This window comes from Exophiala aquamarina (assembly GCF_000709125.1).
Source record: "Exophiala aquamarina CBS 119918 chromosome Unknown aczIA-supercont1.12, whole genome shotgun sequence".
NCBI classification, from domain to species: Eukaryota; Fungi; Ascomycota; class Eurotiomycetes; order Chaetothyriales; family Herpotrichiellaceae; genus Exophiala; species Exophiala aquamarina.
In genome coordinates, this window is record NW_013550576.1 from 329,960 (window position 1) to 341,771 (window position 11,812).

At 50.4% G+C, this 11,812-nt stretch overlaps 5 protein-coding genes across 5 annotated transcripts; 3 read left to right on the forward strand and 2 right to left on the reverse strand.

Annotated features, from left to right (window-relative positions):
* Positions 1–1,622: 1,622 nt before the first annotated feature.
* A1O9_10118 (uncharacterized protein) lies at positions 1,623–2,095 on the forward strand (the record flags this gene model as incomplete). Its single annotated transcript, XM_013400853.1, has 3 exons — positions 1,623–1,663; positions 1,722–1,901; positions 1,963–2,095. 3 exons carry the CDS (start codon positions 1,623–1,625, stop codon positions 2,093–2,095), a joined length of 354 nt encoding a protein of 117 aa, XP_013256307.1.
* A 179-nt stretch (positions 2,096–2,274) lies between these two features.
* Positions 2,275–3,156, reverse strand: A1O9_10119 (uncharacterized protein; the record flags this gene model as incomplete). Its single annotated transcript, XM_013400854.1, has 1 exon — positions 2,275–3,156. The coding sequence occupies one exon, from the start codon at positions 3,154–3,156 to the stop codon at positions 2,275–2,277; it is 882 nt and encodes a 293-aa protein (XP_013256308.1).
* A 251-nt stretch (positions 3,157–3,407) lies between these two features.
* A1O9_10120 (DNA repair and recombination protein RAD54 and RAD54-like protein) lies at positions 3,408–6,097 on the forward strand (the record flags this gene model as incomplete). Its single annotated transcript, XM_013400855.1, has 2 exons — positions 3,408–3,601; positions 3,676–6,097. The coding sequence occupies 2 exons, from the start codon at positions 3,408–3,410 to the stop codon at positions 6,095–6,097; spliced, it is 2,616 nt and encodes an 871-aa protein (XP_013256309.1).
* Positions 6,098–6,791: 694 nt separating this feature from the next.
* A1O9_10121 (DNA repair and recombination protein RAD54 and RAD54-like protein) lies at positions 6,792–10,071 on the forward strand (the record flags this gene model as incomplete). The annotated part of the gene is made up of 6 exons (XM_013400856.1): positions 6,792–6,859; positions 6,910–7,072; positions 7,136–7,306; positions 7,367–8,042; positions 8,094–9,221; positions 9,296–10,071. 6 exons carry the CDS (start codon positions 6,792–6,794, stop codon positions 10,069–10,071), a joined length of 2,982 nt encoding a protein of 993 aa, XP_013256310.1.
* A 1,356-nt stretch (positions 10,072–11,427) lies between these two features.
* On the reverse strand, positions 11,428–11,747 carry A1O9_10122 (uncharacterized protein; the record flags this gene model as incomplete). Its single annotated transcript, XM_013400857.1, has 2 exons — positions 11,428–11,642; positions 11,720–11,747. 2 exons carry the CDS (start codon positions 11,745–11,747, stop codon positions 11,428–11,430), a joined length of 243 nt encoding a protein of 80 aa, XP_013256311.1.
* Between the last annotated feature and the right edge of the window lie 65 nt (positions 11,748–11,812).

Here is an 11,812-nt window from a genome sequence, read left to right on the forward strand (position 1 = left end):
TGTAGATGAAACTTATTTTTGCTCAAAGGATCGTCAGAAACGGTTGCATATCCCATCCTAGACATTCGCAAGGGCTGTTCAGAGGGGTTAGCTAGCTGCGGGCTCTTTCGGGGAAGCCAGATAGAGGACTGACAGTGCCAACAACGGACGCTTGCTGCAGAAGATAAAGTTAGCCATGATTCTCAAGTTTGGCGACCGACGAGGCAGTAATTGGAATAGGCGTAAAGATTACCGGAGGAGAATGGTGAACAAGAACCAAAGCTGGGATAGATGCGGGAGCAAGACTTACCAAGCGCGAGGCCATTCGGCCTAGAGGCCTTGCCGACATCATAATTGCGACGATACTTGAGCTCTGGCAACGAATGCAGAAGTCAAGGTCGGCTCAGTCGAAGTTTACAAGACAGAGAAGAGGAGGAGTGGAGAGGAGGTGGTAAAGAATGAAGAAAGAAGACAAGCTGTGGATGTTGCGTAGTAAGTGGTGGATGGACGGAAGCTCCTCTGCCAAAGCTGCGGCTAAGATTGGCGGAGAGGGCAGCCGTTCGGGGGAGGGCGATAAGCCTTGGAAGACGTCAAAGTTGCCAGGGATGTTGCTAAGGGACTCGGGCTGCCACTCACAGCACCCGGATTCTAATACCTCGTAATTACTTGTAAGCTTAGACATCGCCTGCACATCTGGAAGAACAACTTTAGTCTTTTGTAGCGATGCATTGCAAGTGCACCGGCCAAAGAGCCTTTCTGCAAGTGCGGAAATAGTGAGTATTGATACAATCTTCAGAGTCCATACGAAGGAACGCGGTTTGTCCTCCGTTCAGCTCCAGGCCCCGAGGCCAATGCCAATACCAATGCCGCCCCACGGATACCATACTCCCCCCTAGGGCCCCAAAACTGCCTGGGCAATACGGGTGCTCCGTAACGTGGCCTATGATACTAACCTGGTATGCACTCATACCTTCAACATGATCCAGAATGAGAGATAATGAGAGCAGACAAGTGATAGGACGACGCTTGATGTCTAAAGGGGGGCCTCCGTGTCCATCACACAAATGATCTACCTCATCCATGGCCATGGCATACCTCTTACAACTGGAGGGCACCATACGTTGTAAGAACCATGACATAGCACCCAAGCTTCATGGGGAGTAATTCGGTTTGGGTCTGAGCTGATTGGCTGCAACGGAGGTCTGCAGGTCAAGCAGAAAAATGCAGTGCAGATTGAGGGATTTGCGGTCGGAGCGTGCTGTGTGCATCGGTCCAAGTTACACTGGAAGGGCTTGACGAGGTCCACACAGTCGGCCAAGACGAACACCAGAATCCCACATGCCGCGGCTATTAATTTGCTCTCCGAAAATTGTCCACTGGCCAGTGCCCACTGGTAATAGTGCTGTACTACTTACTGCCTCTGCCGGCTGGATTATCATTTTCCCCTCTGAACCGAAGTGTTGAACAACACACTTCCCTTCCTGACCTTTTTCGCAGGTCAAGAAAAAAAAAAATAAGATCGTAGTCCCCGGTTCCGACTTCAAACGGGGCTTCCTGCCGGCCCTGCCACTCACCCAGAAACAATTCCCCGTCTTCTTATTCTAAACTACATTATTCTTGTCTCATTCCCCACATCCGTCAACATGGGCAGTATTCGTCGCACAAAGACCAAACGCCGGACTCGGTCCGAGCCCCCTTGCCCAATCGAAAACACCTCAATTGCTAACATCCTCTCTTCCTAGGGATCTTGACCAGGTCAAGGCTGACCTCAAGTCACCCAAGCATCTATCCCAACACAAGTCTTCCAAGGCTAGTGAGGATCTACCGGCTCTGGGCGCCTTCTACTGCACGGAATGCGCCAAATACTTTTCCGATAGTCATAACCTAAACGAGCATCGTAGAGGAAAACAACATAAGCGGAGGTAAGCTTAAAACTCTCATTTTCTTATACGATTACGAATCTGCTGACTATGATTGACTTAGGGTAAGGATGTTGAGGGAAGAGGCCCATAGCCAAAAGCTTGCAGATGCTGCCGTCGGCTTGGGTTCAGACGACCGTCGTAAGCAACAGGCACAGGACGAAACGCTATCTCATGCCATGGAAGATGTTTCATGAAGGAGTTCTTATTACAGAATCTGTCTCCTCCGCTGGACATGCTCCAATCAGGTTGTTGCGGCAGACCCGAGCATCAGACTCGTGGTGGTCTCCTTCAGTGCGGGGTTTTCAGTTTTGATTCCTCAGAAGCGCCATGATCTTTTCATATGCAAGCCACTGCTGTCTGTCAGTTGATAGGTTCAGCTGTCATGTTGGGGTTCACAAACCTGAACAGCATTGACAATGAACGCTCGGAGGCTGCACACGCCGATGCCACGGTAAAATCCTCGAAGCCCCGAGTCTTGCCAGACTTCACGAGCCACGACAAGGGAGGTCTTTGCACTTTTCGGAGCCAGTATATCTCTATTGGCCCGAAGCAGCCCTTGCAGCTCGGGACTCCACGAGGGTTGAGTCTGCAGACGCGTTTTTACCACATCGAGCGGATAGATGGACAACCAGGTTACCACACCTGCAATGCCGCCGCTAATCAGGACATCTGAGGCAGTAGGAGCAGCGAAAGGGTCTGCTCCTTTGGAAAGTAGCAACCGTTTGCTAAGTTCGTATGACCAAAAGTACCAACCATATCCAAATGCGTCCCGAACGCTTGTTATCATCCCCCCGTAGTAGAGCCCACGAATCCCCTGATGCTTCCAGACCTCCTTGAATACAGCGTAGGAGGACCCCTGCCCATCAACAACTAACTGAGCACGACACTTGATAAGTTCTGACGGTGCTGAAATCACAAACGACGCAAGCCCACCCACCGCACCCGCCATCCAAATTTTGCTTAGGTCAACGCCTGTGAGCTTGGTGTAATCAAATATGCTCGGATCCATCAGTTTTAAGGATCTATTGAAAGATAGAAAAAGAATGGAGTTCAGAGCTCCATAGCCAAGTATGGGAGCCGCCGCTCCTCTGAACAAAGCTGTAAATCTCTTCACACTAGTACCTTGCTCTGGTACAAGCCCCGTTGAAGTAACTTCCGTGCTCGTCTGAGCCTTGACCTTCAAGACATCTAAGCGATTGCCTATCAGTATTCCCAATGCTCCAGAGATGTAGCTGGCCCAGAAATCCGCAGACATGCTGCACGTATTCGGACCTAAGGGAAAGGAGATTGGAAGCCGGAGTGGTTCCGATGTATCATGCTGGAAGCCGGAGTGCAGCTATATGAATGGCTCGAAGGCAATATTCACGGCGTACGTATCGCGAAGAGTGCCCACAGCAACAAGAACTATGCTGTTCAGGGTCAGGCTATATGGAATAACTTTCAAGAATACAAATAGCTTGAATGCATGCCATCAATACGGGGCTAATGTCGAGCACTGAGGCAGATATGCAGCGAGGGGCTGCCATTCCGAGACAGTTGTTGGTCCGCCGTACTGGTCACATGCTGTCGTGTTTCAATGAGACGCCACCCCTAGACGCGTACGCGTTATATCGGTTTTCCGCAGTCGTGGGTGCTCTTTCTGAGCCAGCTTATTCCTACACATCAGGTACATTATTCCATGAGGCCGGGATTGGAGTTGAGTTTGCCTCCACCTATCACAATGTATTTAAAGCTGCATTCCTTCTATCTCGTCCTCGCACTAACTCGCCTTCAGGATTCGTACGAGAACGCCTGCACATGACTATGACAAGGAAAACATCCCTCCTCCCAAAGCAGGAAGACTAAGTGTCAATTCCTCTGCAGCAATCGATCGCCTCGTCAAACCCTTCAAATGTCCCGGGTCTGCAAACTCTCGTAAGAAGACCGGTGAACCTACCCGCAAGCGAAGAAAGGTCAATTATGCTGAGGTAGAGGGCGGTGGCGACGACACCAGTGGAGGGTTCAGCATTGATGGTGAAAGCGTGGCCTTGAAAGACCGATTCCCTGTTTTTAAAGTTAAGGACAAGGACACAACTTTTCGTTCCAGGTTTGCAATACCGTTGATCAACAAAAATGCTATCGACTCTTCCCGGATTGCTCCCAGTCTAGGAATGCGACGAGGTCTGCCTTTTGTCAACAAGCCACTTCATGATCCCAGTGGTGAATTTGCCATCGTACTTTATGATCCTACAATTGATGGGAAACCCGAGGACAAGCCAGACACCCATGCAACTGAAGTAGAACAAGAAAAGCCAAGGCTTGATATCCCTCTGATGCACAAAAGTTTGGCTGAGATCCTTGGTATCAAGAAACAGGTAGAAGGCGAAAGACCACAAGTGCCTGTTGTCATTGACCCCAGACTGGCCAAAGTCCTCAGACCACATCAGGTAGAGGGGGTGAGGTTCTTGTACAGATGTACTACTGGTCTGATTGATGCGAAAGCCAAAGGCTGCATCATGGCCGACGAGATGGGCCTGGGGAAGACATTGCAGTGCATAGCATTGATGTGGACCCTACTCAAACAGTCCCCCGAGGCTGGAAAATCTACAATTCAAAAATGTGTCATTGCCTGTCCGGCAAGTCTCGTCAAGAATTGGGCAAACGAGCTGGTGAAATGGCTTGGCGAAGGGGCCATCAACGCCTTTGCTATTGATGGGAAAGCCTCGAAAGAGGAGTTGACTATGCAACTCAGGCAGTGGGCAATAGCTTCCGGAAGAGGTGTCGCCAGACCTGTCCTCATTGTTTCCTACGAGTCATTGAGATTAAATATTGATGAGCTGAAAGACGTCAAAATCGGGCTGATGCTCTGCGATGAAGGTCACCGACTGAAAAATGCTGAGAGCGAAACCTACATGGCTCTCACCGGGCTCAGCGTAGAGCGACGAGTCATTCTCTCGGGAACTCCCATCCAGAATGATCTTACTGAATATTACGCCTTACTGGACTTTGCGAATCCGACCTATTTGGGTACCAAAGCTGACTTCCGCAAGAAATTTGAGTTGCCGATTCTTCGCGGTCGCGACGCTGCCGGTTCCGATACTGACAAAGCTAAAGGTGAAGCGGCCACTGTTGAGTTGAGCTCACTTGTGAAGAAGTTCATCATCCGAAGGACTAACGATATCCTCTCCAAATACTTACCTGTGAAGTATGAACACGTAGTCTTCTGCAATATGGCTCCATTCCAGATTGACCTCTACAATCACTTTATCCAGAGCCCGGACATCAAAAGCCTCCTAAGGGGCAAAGGCAGCCAGCCGCTCAAAGCCATCGGCATTCTCAAGAAGTTATGCAATCACCCAGACCTGCTAGATCTCGAGAAAGATCTTCCTGGGAGCGAGAGGTTCTGGCCTGTCGATTACGTACCGAAAGAGGCCAGAGGCAGAGACCGGGATGTTAAATCATGGCATTCCGGGAAGTTTGCAGTGCTTGAGCGAATGCTTGCAAGAATACGACAAGACACCAACGATAAGATTGTGCTAATTAGCAACTATACTCAGACCCTCGACGTATTTGAGAAATTGTGCAGAGCTCGATCATACGGATGTCTTCGACTAGACGGTACAATGAACGTCAACAAACGTCAGAAGCTGGTCGATAAGTTCAATGACCCCAACGGTGAGGAGTTTGTTTTTCTGCTGAGCAGTAAAGCTGGTGGGTGTGGTATTAATCTCATTGGAGCAAATCGACTGGTGCTCTTTGACCCAGACTGGAATCCGGCCGCCGATCAACAAGCGCTTGCCCGTGTTTGGAGAGACGGTCAAAAGAAAGACTGCTTCGTGTACAGATTCATGGGCACTGGCACAATTGAGGAGAAGATCTTTCAGCGACAATCGCACAAGCAAGCACTCTCCTCTGCCGTGGTCGACTCAGCTGAGGACGTTGAACGACATTTTACGCTCGACTCGCTTCGTGAACTGTTTCAGTTCAAGCCCGACACCACCAGTGACACGCATGATACATTCAGGTGCAAAAGATGTAAACCGGATGGTACACAGTCAATCAAAGCGCCTGCAATGCTCTACGGTGATACAAGTTCTTGGAATCATTTTGTAAACAATGGTGATGCAGGACCGCTTGGGAAAATCCAGGATCTTCTCCTCCGACAAGAAGCATCAGAAAATGCCGTTAGCGCAGTATTCCAGTATATCAGCCACTAATCGAATTGAAGGCCAGACTAGATGTTGGGGATTCATCCCATTCGGTTTCTGTCGTCTGCCAATTTTGTTAGCAGTTGTTATTTTCTGGTGTCGACTATTCTAGGCAGCCATTATTTGTTTCTCAGAGCACAAGGTCATACAATCACGACATAGGTGATGGATTCCATATAAACCAGAGGGTGCAGGGGTCTAAGGGTTCACACTGGGCCTTAAGGGATGCATAGAACTATAGATAAATCATGCCACCGCAATCACAGATGTCATTGTTGGTCAGAAGACTGTTGAAAGCGCCCGATTGTTTGTAGATACCACCGACAATAGATTTTCATCAGAATGCGGCTAGACGATGAAGTGTATAAATCCTTGGGTCCGTGAAGCTGAGAGACGAACCCTGTCGGTTTTGGGACGCCAATAAATCCTGGAAGCGGCGAGGAGTGAAGTTTGGATGCGGACCCTGAACCTGATCGCGACCGTAACCTATTTCACGCGTCTCATCTCCGTTTGCCTTCTTCACCACTCCCTGTTTGTCCCTGGAACCAAGAACTTCCTGGAATTGATCTCATAGTACTCTTATGCGAACACACTATTGCTGTAATTGTTAATTTCCCCTGAGCGGTATCACGACTGTGTGCTCATCAGTTGATTCGATGATGACGTTGCAATCAGACCTGCACTCAATCAACACATCAACACCATGGACCCCTCAGTGCAACGACTTCTTACTGACAAGCTCTATGACAAACGCAAGCAGGGTGCCTTAGAGTAAGACATGATGTTTTACGGTGTTTTTGTGCGTTGCTGACGCATGCAAGATTGGAAAGATTCATCCGTGAATCCGCAGCGGATAAGGACCATGACAAAATCCAGAAAACCATCGAACAGTTGTGCCACGATTATGCATACGCTGTTCATCTACCTCATGCTCGTAATGGAGGTTTGATAGGACTTGCGGCTGCCTCAATTGCTTTAGGCTCAGTAAGTCAATCCCAAATTGTAACCACCTCAAGGAGGGATTTTGACCGATCTTCTCATCACCAGGAGGATGTTGCGCGTTACCTGCAGCTGATCGTGCCACCGGTGCTGGCATGCTTTACCGATCAGGATGCTCGCGTCCGATATTACGCGTGTGAAGCCATGTACAATATCGCCAAGGTCGCAAAGGGTGAGATATTGGTGTTTTTTAACGACATTTTCGATACTCTTTGCAAGGTACGTCGACGTCGTTTTCAATCTCTTTATATCTCTTAGTACTCATCTGATTGCCTCTAGCTCGCAGCCGACACTGAACTATCTGTCAAGAACGGCGCCGAGCTGCTCGATCGTCTGATCAAGGACATCGTTTCCGAGTCTGCGGCTTCATATGTATCAATACTAAACTTCAACGAGCAAGAAGAAGATCAAGACTCTGAAAAGTCGAGTGTCGAGTTGCCGATGGCCTTCTCACTTGCAAAGTTCATTCCCTTACTCGAGGAGAGGATTCATATCATCAATCCATTTACTCGAACTTTCCTGGTGTCATGGCTCACACTCTTAGACACAATTCCAGATCTAGAGCTTGTGCACTATCTACCGGCTTTCCTCGCAGGGCTCTTCAAATTCCTCGGTGACCCAAACCGAGATGTCTATGTGGCAACGCAGGGTCTCTTGGAGCGTTTCCTGAGCGAGATCAAGAAAATTGCTAAGATCAAAAGAGGTCTCGCTGAAAGTCGGAGGAGCCGGACTAGCCATCCTAGACGCGCATCTGGAAGTCAAGCAGATAGTGGTACGGCGCATGGCAGTAGTTCGAATGATAATGCGATTGATGACTCGGAATCTGGTACCGCTCAAGATGACGAGGTGAATCCAAGGGACGAGAACAATGGTGATTGGATACCAGGACAGGATGTTCTGGTCGACCATGCCAAAATTCTGGATATACTTCTCACGTTTGTTGATGTCTCCTCTAGTAAGGAATCGCCCCAAACATTGCGCCTGGAGGGGTTGTCGAAGCAGAAAGAAGAGGAGATCGGCATTGTCGCCCTTCGATGGATCGACAGCTTCTTCGAGATCAGCCCCGAAGAGATTCTACAGTATGTTCCGCGACTCCTGTCTCGTGTCCTGCCTGCACTATCTGCGCAATCGGAACAAGTCCGAACAACAGCAAGCAAGCTGAATCGGTCACTTATGGACTACATTGTCACGTTCCAGGATGAGGTCAATGTTGATGAGAGAAGAGGACATCCATCGAGCAGTCTCACTCTTCCGCAGACACGGGACACCGATATTCAAGAGAAGAGACAATCGGGTGGCACCATGAAAAGCCTTCCCTCATTGCCACCAGGGCAGAGTGAAGCAGCTTCTGAGGCAGCTCCTGAACAAGACCAGTCACCCGCAGAAGATACTCCCCGGTCCACAGCTGCACCGTCACCACAACCGATGGCCGATCTGAATTATGCAGCTGCAGTAAACGCCCTGACCTTACAGTTTCTGAACGAACACGAAGAAACTCGCGTCGCTGCTTTGAGCTGGCTTCTAATGCTGCATCGCAAGGCGCCGAAGAAAGTCCTCGCCTTCAACGATGGAACATTTCCGGCCTTGCTGAAGACACTATCCGACCCTGCCGAGGCGGTGGTAACACGAGACCTCCAGCTCATGTCACAAATATCGAAGAACAGTGAAGACGGCTATTTCACGTCTTTCATGGTGGCTCTGCTGCAACTGTTTTCCACAGATAGGAAGTTGCTGGAAATCAGGGGCAACCTGATCATCCGTCAGTTGTGCATCAATCTCCAGCCCGAGCGGATCTACAGAACGCTCGCCGACTGCATCGAGAAAGATGAGGACATCGAGTTTGCCAGCATCATGGTTCAGAATCTCAACAATAATCTCATCACTGCCCCCGAACTGGCCGAGCTGAGGAAGAGACTCAGAAACCTAGACAGCAAAGATGGGCAAATGTTCTTTGTTGCCCTGTTCCGAGCCTGGTGCTACAACGCAGTGGCAACATTTTCCTTGTGCCTTCTAGCTCAAGCCTATGAGCAGGCATATAATCTCCTACAGATCTTCGCCGACTTGGAAATGACAGTGAACATGCTCATTCAGATTGATAAGTTGGTCCAGCTCCTTGAGAGCCCAGTGTTCACATGTAGGTACCTCTTGAACCCTTCCCTTACTGACCTTGCTTTCATGAAGACCACTCTCTAAGAACAACCTTTGCAGATCTTCGCCTCCAACTCCTCGAACCCGACCGCTACCCATACCTCTACAAATGCCTCTACGGGCTATTGATGCTCCTCCCACAATCATCAGCATTCGGCGCCCTGAAGAACCGCCTGAATTCCGTATCCGCCATCGGACTTCTCCACACCCCAGCCTCTATGCCCACTTCCGCGCGTCCCTCAGTAGTCGCAGGCATGGCTGGCACATCGCTCCCTAGCGCAACCGGCACGGGTACCGTGTCCGGACGCCTGGGCCGGACTCGAGATGTCAATACCGGCAGCGACGTCAAGTGGCCGGAGCTGATGGAGAAATTTAAGCAGACGCAGGAGAAAGCACGCCGTCGAAATGAGCGCCTCCTCCGCGGCGAGGACGCCGACGGCAGCTCCGCTTACGCAGCCTCATCAGGCAGCGCAGGCCGGAGCCTGCTCGACAACAGCGCCATCGGCGGCCACAACGGCGGACGAGAGTCGCGCACAAGCAACCGCTCCATTGAACTCGGGGGACGATCCGCTGGCGGGCGCAGCAGTGCGCTCGGCAGACCGCTCAGCTTCGCGGGAGGGGCTGGAGGAATGGGCTCGGCGGGATTGTCCAAGGCAGGCGGTTCCAATGTGCCAGCCTTGGCGGCTGGAATCGCCGGTGCGGCCGCCGACGGTAGAGTCGCGCCCCATAAGCGCGGCCACAGCCTTGCCGGCGGCCTGGGCAAGTTCGCTAGTGGGATCGCGAGGGCCGGCAGTAGCAGAGATCGTGATAAGGAGAAAGAGAAGGGGAAGAGGTGAGAAACCAAGTGGAAGTTCAGTTGTCGGTGATTAGCTGGCCAGTCGGGCATGACGTGGAAATGGGAGCCAGCGCGAGAAGGAAACCTGGACTGTGGTGTGCGACTGTATCGAGTACGAGGTTTGTTCGTCACACAACAAGTGTACGAGGTACCTCGCGGACGCATAAGCTAAGCTGAAGGAGGGTTTGACATCTTGTCTTGGAGAGAGCGCAAGGACCACGGCATTGTATCAGAATTGGAATACAGCAACAGCAACAGCGAAACCACCAAGGGATGTGGATATGGATATGGAAAGCAACCGGACGAGCGCTGTTTTTATTGTTGGGCCATGATCACGCAGAATCAGGTTCTTGCTTGGACAACTAATTATGAGGATCAGCGACAAGGTCTCGTTCATTCAATCGTGCGATCCATCGATCATTCCTGCCTTTCTTCTCTGGTTGTTGAATCTACGCGCGCATTCAAGTTTGGCATGTTTGAGGCCTCTGTGCACCTCGCGAGTATTGAGGGCCAGGCTCCCCCAGCTACATATGTCGGTGTCCAGCCTCGTTCATTTTCGCTTCTCTATTGTATTACGGGAGGAAGTAAAGTCCAAGCGCTCGGAGTGGTCCAAGCGTAGTAGAGAGAAAATTATCGGCACGGACGCTCCGGGACGCGCTCTTGATGCTATTGTATTTATACTCCAAACATATTCTATGCACCCCAGATGGCGTCAGGCGTCAGGCGTCACATACGTCAACAATCGCGCACGGACTCGGGACCCTGGGTTTGACAGGCAGGGAGGGAGGTGAGGCGTCCTAGTAGTAGCGTAAGTGGGATGTCATTGATTTTGTTTAATTTCATTATCGATTTGGTTTGTGGAGGGGTGGTTTCTTTCCTATGCTAGACGGCGGAAGGGACGTAGATATGGATATGATTCTCTTATTGATATTGATCGCGTGGATCGGTACTTGGTACCTCGTACCTTTTCTTTCTGTTCTTTGCTCTGCTAGAGCAGCCGCGTCATGCCGCTCATCTTTCAGCGCTCTTTCCCTCCTTCTCTCCATGATATAAGTATATTAGGCGGGAACACAGGTAGCCCGCCACTTAATGATAAGTAGCCTCCGCCTTCTCGCTCACTCGCTTCCCTTGGGTCATAGCCTGCTCTTTCCTCATAAATCTCGGCGCCGTGTTCGAGACAAGTGCTCAATCCTCAATGCTCCTCATGGTTTCAGACAAAACTCCAATGCTATGCAATGCAAATACCCAAACCAGAACAGTAAAACAACCAAGAAATCTGGAATAGGCAAGCAAAGCCTGATTCCGTGTGGAGAGTTCTAATTCAAGTTATATTGTTTTCCACAGTCGTGATCTCCCTTCACCATCTCTTGTTACTAGGGGGTGTCCATAACATGGTCTGTCTCTTGTTTGACGATCCTGCAGACTCCCCTGTCGAATTTGTTGACATGGTGGGACTTCTGTCGGTTGGGTTGCTGTAGACATATTCTCCGTCCACGTACTGGGCGCCGGTGGAGAATGTGGTGCGGTTCTTGCGGCGAGCGTACTTTTGCTCTAGGCGGTAGAGTTCGAGTTCTATAGAGTGCGTGTAAGTCTGTGTGATAGCAAAGTACGGGAGGGTGCGAGGGATGAGAGAGTGCGGGCATTCTTACTTGAGTGTAGTTTATCGAAGAGACCCATTTTGAGATATACAAATTGGTGTTGGACTGGGGGAGAGACAGGAGGATGGAGGTGTGGTGTCAAGT